At 36.4% G+C, this 21,045-nt stretch overlaps 1 protein-coding gene across 3 annotated transcripts in view; it reads left to right on the forward strand.

The window, feature by feature from the left end:
- The window catches only part of ETV5 (ETS variant transcription factor 5), a 36,938-nt gene extending 21,807 nt beyond the window's left edge, over positions 1-15,131 (forward strand). For all 3 annotated transcript variants that reach the window (XM_083363732.1, XM_083363734.1, XM_083363733.1), the window contains 6 exons: positions 1,548-1,804; positions 5,152-5,214; positions 6,468-6,536; positions 6,980-7,149; positions 12,693-12,794; positions 13,071-15,131. In XM_083363732.1, coding sequence (XP_083219858.1) covers positions 1,548-1,804; positions 5,152-5,214; positions 6,468-6,536; positions 6,980-7,149; positions 12,693-12,794; positions 13,071-13,292 — 883 coding nt within the window. In that variant the 3' untranslated portion in view covers positions 13,293-15,131. The remainder of the gene's footprint in view (positions 1-1,547; positions 1,805-5,151; positions 5,215-6,467; positions 6,537-6,979; positions 7,150-12,692; positions 12,795-13,070) is intronic.
- The last annotated feature ends 5,914 nt before the right edge of the window (positions 15,132-21,045 follow it).

Consider the following 21,045-nt stretch of genomic DNA (forward strand, 5'->3'; position numbering starts at 1 on the left):
TGCATATTTGTTTAGTCTCCACTAAGGGTCACCTAGATTCCTCAAAACCAAGATAGCCGTTGCTGAACATATTTTTTGCAAATACGTACATTCTAATGTTACCTTTTTTAATGCCAGCATTTTGCTTTGTGAAGCATCTGGTTATATTTGCAAACAATAAAAATAATTCTTGGTGCATATGAATGCAACTTCTGTGTATCTGATTGATTCCATGAGCATTTTGGATCAGACATAATTTTTGCACCAAGTGACAGCTAAAACATTTAATCCTTCATTTTTGAGGCAGATTAGCAGCTGTTATAAATTGCTATGCAAATTTGGAATGACAGTATATAGACACATGCTTATTTGTTGAAATGAAACGCATATCATCAAACTTATCATTTCCTATTCCTTTGGCAAAAACAAACTGCTTGTTCCTTTAAATGAAGACATGTTTGCGCAGATGAAGGTCATGCTTGCTACAGATAAGTTAGTTCATTCTGCTCCCTTGCACAGCCTGAAAATTTAGTTGTCTTTCTTGATACTGCTTCTTTGATCCAACTCAGCCGCTTTTCATCAAATATTAACCATCCAGGTTTTGTTTTAAAACAAGATGAGAGGCAAAGTAAATAAATAATTTGAAAATCTAACTATCTTGTATCTTATTATATAGTTTGACTCCGAGATAAGAGGATGTTTTCATGGCAAATCTTATCCATCTTTTCCCTGATTACTGAAAAATATAGTTCCTGGGGCCTTTTCCTTTCACCTTTCTTTCATGGAAAATTGACAATCAAATTCTGGAATATCTTTTGCTGCTTCATATCTACTTTTCCACCTTGTTTTCCTTTGAATATGAATGTATTTGTATAATCATTGAATATTTTTCTGTGTATCACATAAAACAGGTATATACAGTAAAATGGATGACATTAAGCATCAGTTTTAGGATTCTGGGGAAGGAAGAAATTTTCTAGACTTTTCAGGAGACGTCCCCCATTTTTCAATCTAGGCCCCTCAGATATAGCCAATGAGCAACATATAGTGTCCCTTACAACAGGCCTTTTCTGTACTAGTGTACAGCTTTTGTTGTAACTACCCTATATTTTATTGTGCTAATTCATTAAAAGTATTTATATGTACTTTTTATGTGTTCTTGTTTTAAAAACAGACAATTGTTAGGTCAAATTTACAGCTGAGAAAACCAACATAAAAAGATAGGGTTGCCCGCAAAATGGTCCATTTAGCAGCTTTAGTAAAGGCAAAGTTATATGTTCTCCATTTGGTCATGTTACCATTATATCTACACTTTTTCTTTCAGAGACAACAAGCTGCTGTTGTTACATTGCACCAGGTTCTTATTACTAAAAGTGGGCTATGAAGGGCCTCAGCTGAAATTGCATTGTGCACCTATGTTAATCAGCATTTTATTTATTCAGTTTAGATGCTGCTCATTTCACTATCAAACTCTTCCGTGGGTAACTTAAATCAGAAGTGAGACTCTAGTAGGTCTGGATTCTGTTAACCGTAATGATAATTCTTTCTCTCTCTTCATTCTCATCAAGGTTTCAGAGGCAGATGTCTGAACCTTGCCACCCATATCCTCAGCCAGGGCTTTCTGGAGACAACCGCCCTGTCTACCACCGGCAGATGTCAGAGCCTCTTGTCCCTCCTCCTGCCCATCCTCCTCAGGGATTCAAGCAAGAGTACCATGACCCACTCTATGATCATGGGGTACCAGGTATTCCAGGCCCCCCAGCTCATGGATTCCAGACTCCAATGGGAATCAAGCAAGAGCCCAGGGACTACTGCATTGACTCAGGTGAGCATTAAAATTGAATTCCTCCAAGTTACATGAAAGAGACTTGTCCTTAATCTGTAGCACACGAAGCAGTCTTTCTATCACTGGTGTTCAGCAGTTGGCTAATGGAGTTTAAAATACATCATGTTGCGCCATTAATATAAGGACTGACCATTTTTCTTCCTCTGATGGACCCACCGCCATTTCCCACCAGCATTTGCATATCTTAAAACTATTTCTATTTTTCCCCATCATTAGAAACATTCTACCAAGATACACAAATTCATGTAGTTTACAGGCATGTAAAACGTTTTTTTCCCTGTACACTAACATAGCATAAATTTTATGTTACTTTTCAAGACATCTTGACAATCAAAACAAATCTCTAAATTGCTCCTTTCAGGATTCTCCCACTTTAGATTCATCCCAAATCATTTCATCACTTTTATTCTCAGTGACATTCACTCTGCTGAGGGCTCGTTGTTTAGCCCTCTTCAACCACCTACAGAATTTTTTTAAAAAAAAATTTAAAAATTTTCATCTTAGCCATTCCATGGTCTCTCTGGTGACATCTTAAATATTTCTCTATATAGACAGTATACATTATCTTTCATTTTATCATTAAGCAATCATTTTCATCCTATAATTATAGCTCTACACATTTCTGTGGCACTTTGTAAACTTTTTTTTCATTTTGTATAAAATAGCTGCCACATCCTTTTGCCTTACATCCACCTTCTATTTATTCTGTTAGATTACTCTAGCTTTGAATAAACTTCTTTCAGCATTACCTTCTCTTCCTGCAGTTGTTCTTGATTTTATTCTTCTGTCTTTCACTTTCTTTTCTATTTTCCTCAAGATTCACCTTTGACACTACACAAAAATAATGTTCCATTCTGTATTCATCACCATGATATCTTTTACTAATTATTTCCATCTTTCACCATATTCATTTCTTTTATATGCATTCTTTTGTAGCCAAACCTCAGTGTTATCCCAATAATAGAAAAAAGATTTCTAATATAGAAGGCAATATTGTTGCCTGCTTTCCACCAAATGAATGGTACATGCCAGAGCTCCTCAAAGTATAGTGGCTGCTGCTTCTCTCATTCTTGCAAGACAGGGATACCGATAGTCTTGTTTAGTGACTGACTCATTGAGCAACCATTCACAGTTACAATAGTAATGAAGAAGTAACTTTGCAACCAGTTCTTGCATTTATAACTTTTCCATATCTGTAAAGCAAAGGAAAGCTGAAGTAAGATCATAAGCATAGTCTTGATTTCACTTAGTAACCACTTTGCTTAACAACTGAGTTGCCAGCTCCAATTATTGTAGATTCATATTTATAAATAATATAGAGAACTATAGAAAAAACAGTTGTTATCCTAATATACTTGTTCTAGTCAGTGTACCTCCTTCTCCATCTGTTGAATTGGATTTTCCCCCTTCTGTTTTTGGAAAAAAAGAAAAGCTGGTTTTTGTAGCAGCAGTTAACCTAGTTGAAATATAAGATTATATTTTTCTATCTTGTGAAAAGAGGCATTCAACAGATGTAGCAGGATTTAGACTTACTCTGAAAAGCCATTACCAAGAAGGAAAAGGAGACAGGCAATTTTGCACATTTGTGTGCAAAAGATCTTCCATCTTCTGTTTGCCATAGAATATATCTGAACTTGCAGCTGACTTTGGATTGCTCCTAAACACTCACCTTGGGTCAAGGGGATGGGGAAGGAATTCTGGTTAGGTGTTAGTTGCAGCTGTTCCTGATGCAAAGCTGACTACATTGCTACAAATCTCCTTAGGTCTAAAAATACCAGGAATTCTTAGAAGCTAAGTGGAACAGATGGCAGAAGATCTAAAGTTAAAGGATTTTTTTTATCTTCTTTCCCTGCTTCTCATGTTTTGTCAGGTGGAATGCAAAACATGAAGCCTCTGTTTTAAATGTGCAGTTTGAATACCGTTTGCCAATCTATTCTGCAGGTTCATAAATACTTCTTCTAGGGAAGCTGTTGAAAAGGGATGCAGGAGGCTTTGCCCTCTGTGGAAAGACAGCTGCAGTAGGGAGACAGATTGCATTACCACTTCCAGGAATAATATGACACACCTGATTTTCAAGGGACTGTATTATTTATTGTTCACAGATCCAAGGTATTCCCTATTTAGATATTGATTCATCATGTTTCATTGCAATATCCCAGTAAGTAAATAAGCACAAAGGAAGAAGGTCAAATACTTCTCATCAGAGGTCTAAACTTTTATACTCGGAGAATATGGAAGTATTAGGGGAAAGAATGAAGTCCAGTTTTTAATGCATGCCTCAGATGCATAAAATGCATCTCTAATTAAAAGGATCAGATAAAAGGCAATGGGAAAGATCTCAGCTTGAAAAGGCAATACTGATTAAAGTAAACTAGTATTACAGCAGATGAATTAGTGGTTTGATTCTGCATAAAAACAGCTTCATTTGCTTTTCTTGTTCATGCATGGAAAGTTGAAACATGATTTCACTATTAAATATTCACATCTCTGGTTTGGATTTTTTTACAACTTTGCTTATCTGAAGAGCTTACGGGCATCTGAGGAACGTTAAGTAAAAATTGAGATTATGGGAATTTTATTATCATTGGTGTTGAGAAAATATGAGTTATTAATTACAAGAATTGCTTTCAAACATCTATTTGTGCCATAATGCCACTCAGATATTCTATGTGTTAGCCAAGTGATATAACAAACCAATTAGCCTGATTAGATTATTAATAATTTGAATCTTCATGTACTTCTACAGCTGACAAGTAATATTGGGGTGGGGGGTGGGAATGGAGATACTATGGTAAGAGAAAGATCTTTTCAGAACATGGCTGAATTCAACACGTATCTGATGCCACAAAGTTTAAAAAAATATTTTAAAAATACAAGTCTAAGGGAAGGTTCATCAGAATTAACATGTACTAATTTGGGCAGGTGGGTTGCCTGATGTAACTTGGAAAGCTAGGCTATCCTACTGTCTCATTCCATTTCTTTGGGTTGGAATTTGGTTGATTCTCATATCTTTCAGAAGTGTTACTTTGTGGTCCTATTCATTCTTATTTGAAATACACCATATAACTTTTTGCTGGGCTTTCTTTCAAGTAAATATGCACATCAATATTTTCACAGGAAACTTTTTCTTGGATGAAGGCTATATTAAGAAAAATGCTTAGGAATTGGATAATGAAGTTTAATATTATTTCTCTAACTAGAGTAGAAATGCTTAGATTTATAGTTTTTATATATGCAGCCTTTTTTGCTCAATACTTCACTTGAACAAGAATTGAAGTGTGTATAATTTAGTCTGGAATTCACTTGGACTTCAACATTTTTTTTAGAAGTGCCTAACTGCCAATCAGCATATGCTACAGGAGGGGGATACTTTCCCAACAACCATGATGGTAAGCAGTCACATTGATATACTCACAAAGCACAGTTCAGAGTAATATAGGATAAGGAGTTCTACATAATTATACAAATACTAAGAGAGTGGGGAATGTTGCTCACCTCTGGTTATGCGTTGTTACCGGTGGACAAATGTGGACAAATCTTTTAAGGCTTACTCTGAGTAGAGATATTACATGATTTGCTTTCAGTGAAGAAAACTGTTCCTGGTCTTAGGGCAATAGTATTGTTCAAATTAATAAATGATATTTATATGTCATTGTAACTGTAATTCATTTCTGGTGATTTATACACTATTAAAAACAGCACATGACAAATATTTGAATACATAAAATTCCATTTTAGATGGGGGAGGGGGGAGATGCCATGTAAAAGAAGCAACTGCAATTTAGCAAATTTAAAACAAAACATTTTCTTTCTGTAGCATCGCCCACACCATAAGTGACTACATAAGAGGGTCTCTTATGTTGACTTTATTAAAAAATAAAATAAAAGGTAGAGTAGAAAATTTAGAAATAAAGAGAAGTGATGGGTGTGGGGAGAGAAAGAGTGTTGTCTTAGTACTCATAATTGGGCCAGCCATACAGGAAATATGTAGAAGTTACTCCACAGAAATCTGCACATAGTTTTGGAGTGATTCAATTTTAGCAATTTAGATATTTGGCAAGTTTAATGCAATCTGAGTACTTCAAAGGTTACTTCTTTTTAGAACAGCTTAATTGAAGCTGTTTAGGTCAGGTAAATTCAATTAGTAGGAACAGATTTGGGGGAATGTTAAGCCATAAATACGTTTTATAACATTAGTGGGCTTTGCCGAAATGGATTGTACTGTTTCTTCCTCCCAGTCTAAATAGCAGACTGGGGACGGGCAGAATCTATGTATGTGATGCTCTCTATTTGAAGTACTTTAGCCCCAAGGTTCTGTAAGCTTGCTTGATTTGGAAGTACTTTGGCTTTTCTACACTTTCATTTTGCGACCAACATTTGAATCCAGCTATGTGCAAGCCAACTCTCTGGACAGGAATGCAAAAATAGCAGCTGCCATATTTGCAGATATATTCAAGGCCTTACCTTTCAGTTTTAGTGAACAGCTGAATATTATTGCTGCCAACAAGCAAAGTGATGCTATCTATCAAACTATTCTTAATGGAAGAGTTTACTCCGTGTTTGTCTGTGTTTGTGGGTGAGAGAGAGAGAGAGAGAGAGAGTGCAGAGCAACACCCGTTGAATATGTCTTCTCTTTTTCCAGGGTTCTCCTATGAGAAAGATGCCCAACTGTACTTTGATGACACTTGTGTTGTACCAGAAAGAATGGAAGGTAAAGGCACTCTATGTAGTGGAGAGCTATAGCTGTAGTTGAAAATCAGAATTGGTGTTATTATTTATTAAGATTTGTTAGAGATGCCTAAATCCATTGAATTATAGTAGCTAGTACGCATCCCATTTGTTTTATGAATGTCATATCTACAGATCATGGGTACATTTGCTGAAATGCAGGACACCTTGGTGTTAAAGCTTTTTCTGTTATTTTGATGATGCACCACACAGAAAAAGTGCTGCTAACCAGCTGCATAAAGATTTTCATCTTCAGCCACTAACAGACATCTCACCATAGTATATGCAAAAAAAGGCATTGCCAGTCAGCTTTGCAGGCATACATTTGTAGAAACACTGAAATTGTTTTAACTGCCTGAATCTTCAGGAGCTGATGGTGGAGATGCTAGCGTGTTAATTCTAATTGATATGTGTTGTTGCAAACAGGTAAAGTGAAGCAAGAACCCGCTGTATATCGGGAAGGGCCTCCTTATCAGAGAAGAGGGTCTCTCCAATTGTGGCAGTTTCTTGTCACCCTCCTGGATGACCCAGCCAATTCTCATTTCATTGCTTGGACTGGAAGGGGCATGGAATTCAAGCTGATTGAGCCAGAAGAGGTAAAAACAAATAAACAAAATCTCTACATCACCATTATGGTTGTAGCCATCATAAGTCAAATATCAGAGGTTGGCCAAGTTGAATCTCAGCCAAGGACATTGCAAAGCCTTTTGCCAATTCTGTTGTATTCCCAACATTTCAGGGGAAGGATGCTATATTTGACTGAAACATAAAAAGTAATTAGATATGGAGATAGTTTCTACATATTGCAGAATTTATGGTTTCTTTCCACATTGCTGCAATACAGAACTTTTGTTAGCATTCCTATAGTATTTCAGAGTGTTTTATTACTGCTAAGGAATACTGTACCTCAATAAGACTGAACCTGCATAAGTAGATTTATCTGTTCTGTTAGCTCAGAAGTATCTTTCAAATGGCCAGTTTCATTATGAATAGTTTCCACAGGAATAGCGGGATGAAAAGTTGCAAATAAGGACATTTCTGTCTTCATGTGACTCTGCTTATTCAGTCTTCTCCAGAATATCTTAAGTCAAATATAGAGGATATGATTTGGTTGCTGCAGTGCTTTGAATATTTGCCAATAGAAATTCTCTCTCTTAATTGACTGAATTATCTTTTAGTTTCAGACTTTTCTCTTATCTCACCATTATGATTATATCATTCAATAAACAAAATTGCAGTTGAACCAAGCAAAATGTATATTAATGCATATGGCATTAATTCTGAAATATATCTGCAACCTCTGTATAAGGTATTTGTAATACCACAAGAACACCATTAACCATCATTAATGGTCCCTGGTGGGTTTGGATCTCTGGGAGGTGAAGAAATTACCATCTTGCTCATGGAATAGGACAACTCGCCGTGGCTATCTTGCTACAGGACAGTCCACGTGGGATAACTCAATGTGATAAATATTATCTGGCACTGTTTCTTCAACCTTACTTCCATTGACAATAATAGAAATAATGTAAAAGAAACAGTAGCGGACAACATCGCATTGATGATCCCACATGGGTTGTCCCATGGTGAGATAGTCATGCCAGGATAGCCATGATGAAATGGCTGTGGTGAGTTTGCTGTGACAAATTGTCCTGGATCCCCTTGCTCAAACTGTAGTCAGACTTAACTTAAATATTAAATAGCAAAAGGTGGTTAAAACCTGGATTTTAGAAAGTTGCAAATAGATCAAGGGTCCAGATAAATTTGAAATAAGGTTTTGGAATTAATTATAAGAATCTATCCCCAAATGTTTTTTATTTGAATTTTAAAAAAAACCAATAGGATGGGTCTTTGAAGGTTGGGAACAAGAGTAACTAAAGATTACAATTAAAGGAGAAGAACACTTAAATTGTGACTTTCACAGAATGGAGCAAAATATTTTTAACACTGGACATTTTGAAGGCTATTTTTGAACAATGAACCCTATAATACATCATTTGTTGTATTATAGGAGAAGGTGCTAAGTTATTAAAACTGTTTATACTAGTTGTGATGAAGGGAAAAGTTATACAAGGAAAAATTTCCTGACACTTAGAACAATTAATCAGTGGAAGAACCTGCCTCCAGAAGCTGTGAATGCTCCAACACTGGAAGTTTTTAAGAAGACATGGATAGCCATTTGTCTGAAATGGTATAGGGTTGACTTCCGGTTTGCTGCTGCAGCCGCCATGGATTTTTGGAAGGCAAGCTCCATCTTCCACATCTGTTTTCACTTCACTGGGGGACCCTGGAAAGGGTCGAAAGTCACCCTGTAGGGATGACCAGCAAGGAGGGGATTCCCGCTTGATCACAGGAGGGCAGTAGCCCTTTCATTCGATCCAGCGCAGCCCTCCAAACCGGCAGACGAAAGACCAGCCATAGCAATATGGCTCATCACTAGGCTGTAGACAGCCAAAGTCAAACTTACCACTAGGCACCTATAAAGCAGTGCAGATGAGACAGGGTGAGATTTGAACCTCTCTTCAATCCTATTTTTTGCTCCTGTATAAGCTGCCCAAAGTATTTTTCCCCCTGTGGAGAGGGAAGAGAAATTCTAACCCACCCTCTAAAAACAGCAGCGACTGACTATCCAGTGGAGTTTAAAACATTGAAACAATAACATGATTTTAACTGGATTTTTATCTTTCTAAAACTTGAGGACTAAAAGATTTCCTATCCTTATTGAAGATTTGGGTTTTTATTTACAAAAAAAGAAGTAAAATTGGAAAAAGGACTATAAAAATCTTGGATTAAAAAAAATCCTAAACATGTGGGCGACATCTTGTGGCTAAACCTGATATTGCAATCTGTTATTGCCTAGAAGAGACTTGGCTTTTAGCCAAGACTATAGATAAGACTTTTGTAAACTTGGCAGTCAGCTGTGAGAAGCCCAGCTGTGTTCTATACTCAGTGATAAAAATTATTTTCACTCTCTGATTGTAAAGCTTTTAAATCACACCATTAAGAGAACATGGATGAAGATCAGGAACAGATTTTATTTATGTTGAAAGCAATTCATGAAACTATTCTTAAAGCCACTGATGAAATAAGAGGCTACAGAGAAGAACAAGATGTCAGCCTAGATATCCAAACCTAAACTTTGATTACAACCAAAGAATTAACTACACAGAATGTAATAGAAGAAGTGGAGCAATCAGATGCTATGACAGAAGATTTAACTGATCAACAAATACAGTTACCGGAAAACTCAGAAAAGGGATTGACAACTTTGAAAATGGAAAAGACTTTCTATATAGGCCAGAAGAAACCTGAGGATCAAGAAGAAGAACAGACCGAAGGGAAAATAAACACTTCAGGACAACTATGCCAAGAAAGAAAAATAGACAATTTGTTAGCCCCTTCAAAAAAATGGTGATTGGATGGCCTTTCTTATTTCAAACTATATATACAATAATAGAGGGAGATCTATATGATGATTTAAAAGCACAGATATGGAAGGCGCGCTGGCAAAGAAAGAAAGCTAGAATAAGTCTGAAGAAAATTGGGGCTTTGATTTATTAGTAAGGATTAAAATAGAATATACTTGATTTGACAAGATATGTACTTTGAATACTAGATTTTGTTATGAACTGAGATAAAGAAAACTTTATTTTAAAATTTGGAAGTATAAATATTAAAAGTTAAATCTGAATATTGATTTGTTTATAAAGATTGAATGTAAAGCTAATTAAGATACATATAAGCTAAAATATATTGATAAACGTAATAAACATGTTTTCATTTAGCTGATATAATAAAAACTATTAAATATGAGATAAATAGACATTAAGAGAAAAAGGAAGTATTTGATGTTGAACGAGAAAATTTGGTTATTAAATTTAAGATGTTTGGAAATTAATAAGAATGTTATACTGTATTATTAATTAGTTGATGCAAGATGGTGAGAAATAGAATATATTCAAATAGGTAAGATGTGTATTCTGAATATTAGACTTTGTGATAAATTGTGATAATGGCAACTGGTTATTTAAAATTTGAAAATTATAAATACTGAATGTTAAAGTTAAACATTAACAGGAAATTAAAAATTGGGGAAAACTAATTAGGACATTGATTGTCTATAAAGACTGAATGTTCAAATAATGATATGTATAAGCCAAAATTATTGATAAATGTAAGAATGTCGTTTTTATTTCATTGATTTAATAAGAATTGTATTAGTTTAGACAGGAGACAGTGAATACTAAAAGGAAAAGAGGAAAAATTTGATGCAGTAGCTTGAAACTTGTACTGAAGATACTTTTGTATTATCGATTGGCCCAGCCGCCACGTTGCTTTTTGAATACTTAAATGTAAAACTAGAAAATCAATAAAACATTTATAAAAAAGTGAAATGGTATAGGATTTCCTGCCTGAGTAGAGGGTTGAACTAGATGACCTCCAAGGTCCCTTCCAACTTGATGATGATGATGATGATGATGATGATGATGATGATTATATCATAATCATCAATTCTTTAGTATATTTTTTCTTTTCTATTTCTCTGAGTTTTCTTCTGCACCTATTTTTTCTTTTTCTTTTTTGTTTGTATTTTTATTGTAATTATACATTTTAATAAAACTACTGTTAAAATGGATAGTATCTAAATTGTCAGAGTCTGGTGCTGGAACATGATTGTGTCAGAATTGCTACAGGAGTGCTTGGATGTGTGTGGCATCTGCAGTGCAAAAAGCTTTTATGTAAACGTGCAAAATTTAGCAAGCATACTTCAGACCTGGAAAATTTAGAGTTTATCTTAAACCTCTAAGCTTAAAAAAGCAGATGTATGCTACAATGTATCTAGATTTATTGACTGTATTTGCCCCTCTGGGATATGAATGAGCAAAAGCAAAGTTTGGGATGGGGGCAGAGAAAGAGATGTGAAATACAAACCAGCTCTCACTTCTCATGTCCCTTTTCTTGTGGCTTTATTTGAAATGTTTCAATAGATAAGGAAATGTATTGTGGGAGATACATGAATTGCTATATACAGAACTGCAATAATGTAGGACATTCAATAAATAAATTCTCCTTTCTCTGATGATAATATGTGTATTTAATTCACTCTTGAATTTTCTTTCATTTTATCTTTGGTCTCATGGAGAAAGATAATCCGACCAGTACATCACATGAACATAATTATCTGTAGAGCTGTTAAGGTCACTGGAAACACTCTATGTATTTGGTTGAGATTGCTTGTTTAGGCTTTTGCAATGCCTCAGGTGAACGTAGGCTGCCTTAGTGCACTTAGTGCTTGGAAATCCTATTAATCTTCTCTGAGTGCTGACTGATTGTCAGTTCCATAAATCCCCTGGGAAACAGCAGGTTGGTTGGCAACCAGATTATGTCATCAGATCCCGCTCACAAAGAGCTGAAATGAGTAATCCCCTTTATATTACTGCTGCACAGTAGTATTAGAATGTTGTTGCAACCCATTAGGTTCTCTGTTCTTCTGTTATGTTTCCTGATCATGTCTGACTAGCTGTGGTTTCAGATGCAGTCAATAAAAGATGTCATGCTAATGGCTTTTTTGGTCAATGCTCTATGACTTGACCAATGATATTGGAATAGTTCTCAGTGACTTTTCAGAAACCACAAGCAAGTTTCAAAATAGATTGGGGGCTGGGGTGATCACTCTCATGTCAGATATTTTCTAAGAACCAGTGCTTTCTCTCAAAATAATTTCGAATATGTTAGTATTATTGGCAGTGCTATTTTTTTCTGTTTAAAAACTTGGTACCAAAGATCCAATTAGAAACATGTATTGAGAAGATCAGAAGACAGACTAGTAAAAAAAAATTCATGCAGGGATGGAGTCAAGAGGAGGGCAAGACAACTTTCCATATTACCACATAAAAACTTCCAGTTTTTGTCTTGGCTGAAAACGAGAACAACCAAAATATTTTGGATTAGGTCTGCTGAACCACAGACGACAGGTCTTAGTTCAGCAGAATTTCCAAGATACAATCTGTTCATTTCAGGTTCTAAACAAAATACATTTTTCATTTGACACCCATCCCTATGGTTAACCCTTTTCAGTGATATTCTTAGAACTGGCAAACTCTGAACAGCTTCATAATTGCATTTTTCACCTTTTTAGGTAGCTCGTCGATGGGGAATTCAGAAAAATCGACCAGCTATGAACTATGACAAGCTCAGTCGTTCTCTTCGTTATTACTATGAAAAAGGCATCATGCAAAAGGTAAAGAAGTCTTTTATCCACACTGTCAGAACAGTGTGGTTACATGGAAATAGTTTTTGAGATAAATGTGGGCTTTTTTTAGGATTAGCTTTCCTCCTATTCTGTTTGTCTGACTGAATGAACTCTGCCAGCATACTGTTCCTTGGTGTCATTCCAAACAAGCAGCTTGCATTTATTTGGGAGGAAAGGATAGAAGGAAGTTAAGCAAGGCTGGCTACTTTGCACCTCTGTCGTTCTTTGTCTGTATTCTAACAGGATCTTCCTTTTTCTTTCCAGGTGGCCGGAGAGCGGTATGTCTATAAGTTTGTTTGTGATCCTGATGCCCTTTTTTCCATGGCCTTCCCTGACAATCAACGCCCATTTTTAAAAGCTGAACCGGACTGCCATGTGAATGAAGACGACACCTTACCTCTGACACATTTTGAAGATAATTCCGCATACCTCCTTGACCTGGACCGATGCAGCAGCCTCCCATATGCTGAGGCCTTTGCTTACTGACTTGCTCAGCAAGTGACATTGGAGGCTTCAGCTCCAACAAATAAGGGCAAATTACTTTTATAAAGAATTTCTGTTCATAAAACTGCTCCTTGCAGATATTACCAGAAGAAGATAAATTACTTTGAGGCCCTCTATCCTTCAAAACTGACTATAACATGACTAGTGAATAGGATATCCAATTCTTGATTCCTTGGCTGCAGTCATGAAAAACATTAGGCAGGTGGCACTGGGGGAGCAAGGGGGAAAGGCCATGGCTTCTGGGTCCTGCTGCTAGGAACATGCGTGATGTACATGTTTGCAGGACTTCCAAGGGACTATGTGTGATTAGCAAATTGTCAAGGAAAAATGCTATGTAACAATCATTTTTTTTCGTACTCCACCTTGTATAAGGGAAAGGGCTCTAATTTGCAGAGAAAATGAGCCAGTGCTACGAAAGGCTTTTTGGAAGAGGTGGTGGCTTAGTGTGGAATGGCTGGCTTGTCTGAGCTAAGTCGGCAGCTTCCTCCTAGGTTCTCAGCGCAAAACTCTTCAATCTGAGAAAAAACCTTTTCTTCTAATAGTCTTTCTCCTTTTCTTTTGTGGTCATTATTATTGATCTCAGAAAGGCAGTCCAAAGGACAGCACTTAAGATACACAGATTTTTTTGAATCTAGCAGGCCACCCTCTCTGTTGAAAGGCTGCATGTGAATGGCTTGCTTTTAGAGTCAGGAAAGGGGGCTTAGCCACAAAACTGCCAAGGTTAAGGGACAACTTTTGAATCCAAATGTTTGGTGGTTCGGCTTTTTTCCCCCCTAATCAAAGGCAGTTCCTTGCTTCTGGCCGCATTTATACTAAAGGTGCTGCAGCTTGGGAGGAAGTAGCTGAAATGCATGCCCTGCCCTATGCGGCTTTGTCGTCTGCCTCTGCACTAGATGCTGCCCCGAACCATTTACACAGCTTGCTCTGCATTCAAAATGTGTTCCTTCTCAACAGCAAATGAGAGTTGCTTGGCTTTTTATCTGTTAGAGAACAGCATGTCTGCCGTACAAGGCAACTCCAGTTACTGAACTTTCCCAAAATAGCAATTTTGATCCTTGGTAGCATTTACCTCGCTACTGCTGGCTGGCAGCTGCTGAACTATTTTTCCCCAATTGTTGCTGAACTTTGCAAGTAAGAGAGATGAAGCATGTGTACACAGATGTATTTTTCACTTAAGTTGTGTTACGCTTTCAGATATTTGTTGCCGAATGGCGATTTTAAAAAATAATAAAACTTTTTTTGTAAAAATTTAGAGAATGGGGAGAAAGTCAGTTACTCAGTGTATGTGTGTACAGTATACATACATACATGTATGTATATATTTATAAAACCTCTCTGGATCTTTCAGAAATCCCCCCTCTGCTCTTTCCTATGAGCCTTGCTGGCATGTACCAGTAATGTGCTTGGCCTAATATGCATCTCAGCTCCATGTTTCATTGTAAATGCTGTATAGGATTCCTTTTTCTGCTTTGATAACTTGGGGGTTTTTTGACTAACTTCCTTTTTTAAAAAAACTCTTTATAAACGACTCAGCAACTCTCCCCAGAATGTATCAGGTGGCCTGTCACAAAGCACAGGGTGGCAAGCAGCAAACTGCTGCAGTCCCCCATTCTGCCCCAGGGCTGAACCAAACCAATGGGATTAACTGTGTTATTTTTGTTTGTCAATTTCTTTAATTTGGTTTGGGAGCACCTAGTACAAAAAGAGTTAATCTGAGGATTGATGTGAAATGTTTATTGCCTGAGCAGGGCTTATATATCTCCTGCAAAGCTGCATTATGTTCTGTACTGTGTACAATAAAGGACTTTTGCTTTCTGTTCAGGCAGTGCTAGCATTGTTTCTTGTGCTTTGTGTTTCCAGCACTGTCATGTAAATATGGGCTGATCTGCTCCTTCAGCCCCCCCCTTCCACCTTCCCTTACTATCTTTTTGATTGGGCTTCTTGACTACTTTGATTTGCCCTGCGGTCTGTCAAGCCAGCAAGTCATTTTTCTTCATCATTGTGTGACTTTGCTGATTTAAGTAACTCCCAAGGACAGTCAATATCACAGCCACAGAACTTTGCAATTCTCCCAGAACACTTATCCCGTGGCATCTCATTCATCACTAACCCTCAGCATCTCCTATCTTATTTTACAGATTCCTTTCCATGCATGCCAAAATATGTTACGATTGGAATATAATTGTAATTGTTTTATTCTTCCTGCAAAATCTGAGAAAGGTACTGTCCCCCAGATATTTATCTTTGTGACAATTCAAAGATAAAATACCTCTGAATAATCATATCCAGCCCAGGGTCACCCAGTATGATTTACGTAAAGTTAGGCCACTGGGCAGACTGATGGCTATAATGCAGCTAGGCAAAATTATGTGTTCTACAATTGGGTAGGAATGGTTAATACAATAATACATTAACTGCAAGTCATCTAAAATTATTGCTATTCCTTTTGCACTTAGTTGGGTTAACATCCTCTCCGTTTCTTAGTAGCTAATGAAGAAGCACTGTGAAAACTCCTTGTTTTGTTCAAGAGTAAATACCGTACTTAACAGATGTTGCTATGTCAGTAGGAGGTTCAGACACCAGTATCTGATTAGTTTTCATTACTTTAAAATAAGAACGCTAACCATTTTTAAAACTCAGCTATAAAATTATTGGGCTGATGAGCATTTACTAGTGTCCTGGCTTCAGTAGCAAATCACTTCTATTTTAAATAGGCTTATACCTTCACAAAACTGCTGGTCTCTAGGGAAGGATTTTACTAATGACTCTATACCAGGGGTCTTCAAACTTGCCCCTTTTATGACTTATGGACTTCAACTCCCAGAATTCCTCAACCAGCATGCCTGGCTGAGGAATTCTGGAAGTTGAAGTGCACAAGTCATAAAAGGGCCAAGTTTGAAGACTTCTGCTCTACACAATAGCCACAAATGAGGTTCCAAAAGCAGGTCAAGGCTAGCTGTGTCCTGAATCAGGAAGTCAAAGCCAATCTATTTAGCAAATTCCAAAAAGAGGTGATCTGTTGGCTTTTTTAAAGGCTCACACATCAGAGATCCCATTGCTAATTGAAGGAATCTCCTGGCTCTGTTTCTCTCCGCCCTTAGTAGATTCTAGCTTTTCATCTGCCCTTTTCTAACCAAGCTGGCAATAGCAGAAGCAATAAGGATTAATATTTGTTTACTATGTCCTTTTCTGATCAGCTATGAGCAGCTGAGGAATAGCCTACTCATTACATATTGCAGTCTGAAACCTTTGTATTGAAAAAAGTTAGGCAACTGGAATAGGCTTGAATATATCTGTGTGGTTTGTCTCTTGAGAACCCCTTCAAAAAGAAATGCTGGCCTAAGCAGCATAAATCTTAGTACAGATAAGAGTTTTAAATTTGTGAATATTAGGACCTTTTTCTTGAAACTTTAGAAAAGATAATGAGTCCTTTTACTTACAGACTGGAAGCTGTCATTTGCAAAATGCTAGCACTGATAACGATTTACCCATATATAAAGAACAATCAATACATGGAAGGGAAGGGAATCAAACATATGAATCAGTATTTAACCTTTCAAAGTCATCAACATTCCCGGCTTCAAAGAATTCAATATAATTCACCTGTGGTTGAAGTTATGAACTGTGCATTTTTAAATATAATGCCATGTGTTTCAATGACAGCTATGGAAGCCTCATTTATTTGTGATTTCTTAATAATATCTGACATGTTTATTGTTGTTTGCTGAGACAAGGAGTTCTGTGATGAACCTGAAATGAAAGATGCAGACATTAGCAATTACCAGATTTTTTTTCTGCCAATAGTATAATGCATATATTGCCTTGAGAATTTCTATATCTCATGGATCTCAAGAATTCTATAAAATAATTCTATATTTACTCTCATTTTGGCACTAGGTACCCTACTAATTACTTTGGAGACTGAGAGTCTATAGCAGGGGTGTCAAAACCGATCACATCGTGGGCCATATCGTGATGTATCAGGATTTGTTTTGTCCTTGCCGGGCCATGGTGGGTGGGGGTTGCACAGGATGCATCTGGCCCGCGGTTTGCATGTTTGATATGCCTGGTCTATAGCATCCCTAACATGGTGTCATTCTAGTAACTGTCCTACCCAATTTGACAACAGTTGTAATACTAGATACTTTCCTAAGACAGAACTTTGTTATCTGACCTTTATTACTTTATAAGTTAATCAATTAATAGTCCTTCCTCCTCCTATTCTTCCCACAACAATCCTGTGAGGAGGGTTGGGCTGAAGGTGACTGGCCCCAAATCACCCAAACATTTTTCAGGCCTAAGGCAGGAGTAGAACTCACCATCACCTGGTTTCTAGGCCAACACCTTAATCACTTGACTAAATTGCTTTAAACCTGTTTTACTTCTGAAACAGTGAAATTACAGTACAGTACTTCCATTTGATAAAGTGAGGAAAGATAGATGTTTTCTTTCCATGCATTTGTTGAAAAGCTAATGAACTCTGAGTTACCATGGTAATTAATTTCCCTTATTGTGGAATACAGTTACAAGAAAATGTGTCTTATAAAGGATAAATTATACTGTGAGGACATTTCCTAAACTGCTCCTCTGAATAAAAAATTATAAAACAGAAATTAAGTAGCAATTTAAGTTCTGAAAACCCTTTGTAAAAATCTTTACCTACCATACCTAATAACCTCAGGTTTTGCCAGGACACCTATTTGATTCAAACCATCTGCCATTATCTTTTTTCCTTGGCCTGAGACGAGTGTTTTTGAACTCAAATCAGAAGTAATCCTTCTCCGTGCATGAGTCATGGAGTCTTCTTAACAAGATTTATTAAAATGAAAAGGATAGGATTACAACGGTTTCCACAAACTGTTTCCCATTATACTAATTTACAGTATCTCCTAAAACAAGGTTTAGAATCTTCCGAATTTCTTTCCTCCAGCCTACTGTGAAATGGTGAGAAGGTGGCACTTGTTCCCCTGCTAATAGATGAGTCTGCAGGTGTCTATTACATTTTTTCTCCTAAATTCTTATCAGCCTGCAAATTATCATTTACACCTGCCAATATTATTTTTATTAGCCCGTGGTCTGCTTGCTTTACATGCCAAAAAACATAGAGATTTCTGATTTACCTATCATCACCTTTAGGGACCAGTTATCCTTCACTTGGTCCATAACGTATTCTTTTTAAGTCCAGGGTATTCTTAACAACTATCTCCAAACAATATCTAAATCCCCAGGGGTTTGATACAGCTAGTCCTAAATATCAGTTATAAAATAAGTGCTCCTGAAATCATTATTTGCAAGAGCATAGTTTTTCAACCTGGAAGCCACAAAAGCTATTACAAAAAATAAAGAAATGCACCCTGTAAATAAAGACACAAAGATTTGCAGCATACAATAATGTTTACAGCATTGCTGAGAAAGGAAAGGAAGAGACCACCCACCTTTCTTGAGGCAACCCAAGCTTTGCTTAATGGATATGGGAGAGATTTCCTAGTGCATGGGTGTCAAACTTGCCATGTCTCGTCACATGTCGCAATGTATCACAACTTTTTTTTCCACTGCCAGAGCTAGGGTGGGCATGGCATCCATATGATGCAACCAGCCCATGGGTCACCAGTTTGACCCCCCTGCCTAATATAAGCTGACTGAGCTATTGAATCCTTAAGAAGTGTTGCTTAGTATCACTATTATTTTTTCCCAATGCCCAGCCAAAAAGATTCTTCTTTCCTAGATAGTTTTAGGATTTTAAACATTCACATTATATTAGACTATTATAGGAGAAGAACCATGCTAGTGTATTGTAGCAAAAAAAGAGACTCATAACACTTTTCTGATTAACAAATATTATTAAAATGCATAATTTTTCATGCTTTAGCACTTTTTCTGATTATACTGGGCTAATGATTTTAGAGAAAGGGAGATAGGGATTCACTTGTGCTGTTGATGGTTATATCTCTTGATTACTAGCTACTGAAGTTAGGGTGCTCTTGTATTCTTCAAATTGGAGAAAAGGAAAGTATTTTCCTTATTGTAACAGCCCTGAAAGATGGGAGGAAAGAAGTCAGTACTGTAACAGCAAATGAAGGACTTCTGCGTCCACCTTGGATTGCTGTCATCACTGAATCGGGTAGAAGCAACAGTAGAGAGAGAGATTTTATACATTGCCATTGCTGATAAGTTTGGGAGATGGTCCATATTATCTAGAAGCTGACAGAATTGATGAAGTCTAATGTATATTAATAGAGGAAGCTGTGATTCTAAAATGTTGACATATAGTTCATATATCCAAGATGGATAGGTGAATGACACATACACCCCTTTCTCTTGGTTGCCATGAATTATACATTAGATGATCTGGTTTGTCCTTATATATTATGATGTGTACTAAAATTTAAAAACTGAAACACAGCTGATGGTTCGCTAAAGTTTCACTCTGTGGTTATTATGTCTTGCAGTAAGGGCCATATCAATATTCTTCAAAACATAAAAATTCAAATTGCATAACTGTACTACTGTGTACCATTTTTACAAGCCAATAAACATAATCTTGGATATTCTATCTAGAGAAATAACTGAAAGTATTATGTTCATTTCAAATCAAATTTTGAGTGGTCTCTTGAGAACTTATTTCCTGTGTTATTAAACCTGTTTCACATATTTATTTGTTTAAGTCTTGATGATAATCTGTTTGAGTTTCACAAATACTGCTAACAATTCTGAAATACTTTAAAATAGGAAAATAAATTTCAGTTCTCAACAAAATATACAAGAAATGTTTCTGCTGTTAATCCCAGAAGATACACATAATTAGTACCTTGTCCATTTAATATCTGTCAGGAGCATAACTTTTCTTTGTGAAATATGTGGAAGTTCTTTTTCACACATTTACCTATAGAAAGAACACTGTAAAAATATACTGCTCAAAAAAATAAAGGGAACACAAAATAAGACATCCTACTATTAAATACAGTAGACTGTGATGTTTAAGTGTTCCCTTTATTTTTTTGAGCAGTATATATCTGCCTGGTATTGACTTGAAGCCTAAAATGCATTACTGTATAAATATACATAATGTATTCATATTTTCCTCATTGTGTGTGAAGTTACACTTGACAAAGAAAAACAAATGGACGTTTTGTCCAGATAAGCGGTACTTCCAAACAGTTAAAGGCATATGAAGGAATAAGATTAAATCTGTGTTGATCAGGTTACATTAACTGGGATTCATCTACATGCAAGCCTGAATCTGATGACCAGGAAGAGATATCAGATTGGAGGAAAGTGAGACAAGCTTTAGTTACAACTTATGCTTTAATTCTAATTCTATTTAATTCTATTCTAATCTAGAATGATATAATTCAATATACAAAGACGTAAATCAGAGTGCAAATTGCTTGACCAATTAGGGAACCTGAACAAATAGCCATCATTTGAAATTTTCTTTTAAATAAATTTGATTTAGTTAATTTAATGTGTGATGCCATTACATGGCAGACAGCAGATGATTTCATTATATTCTGGGGACCCTGCCCAGGGGCTCCTGTTGTTTATGAGTTTACACTAGATTTATGCCTCTAATTTTTTTCACATATTCTTCACAAGAAAGTATTTCATATTTTTTGTCTTGGTGTAATACATAACTGAATAATTGAACGGCTAAGGTTTATCCAACCATAAAGGAAGAGTGATCACAGCAGGCTCATTCAAACATGTCACTACAAGTTCAGAAATATTGTTTACA

The sequence above is a fragment of the Vipera ursinii genome (assembly GCF_947247035.1).
Source record: "Vipera ursinii genome assembly, chromosome: 5".
Taxonomy (NCBI): Eukaryota; Metazoa; Chordata; class Lepidosauria; order Squamata; family Viperidae; genus Vipera; species Vipera ursinii.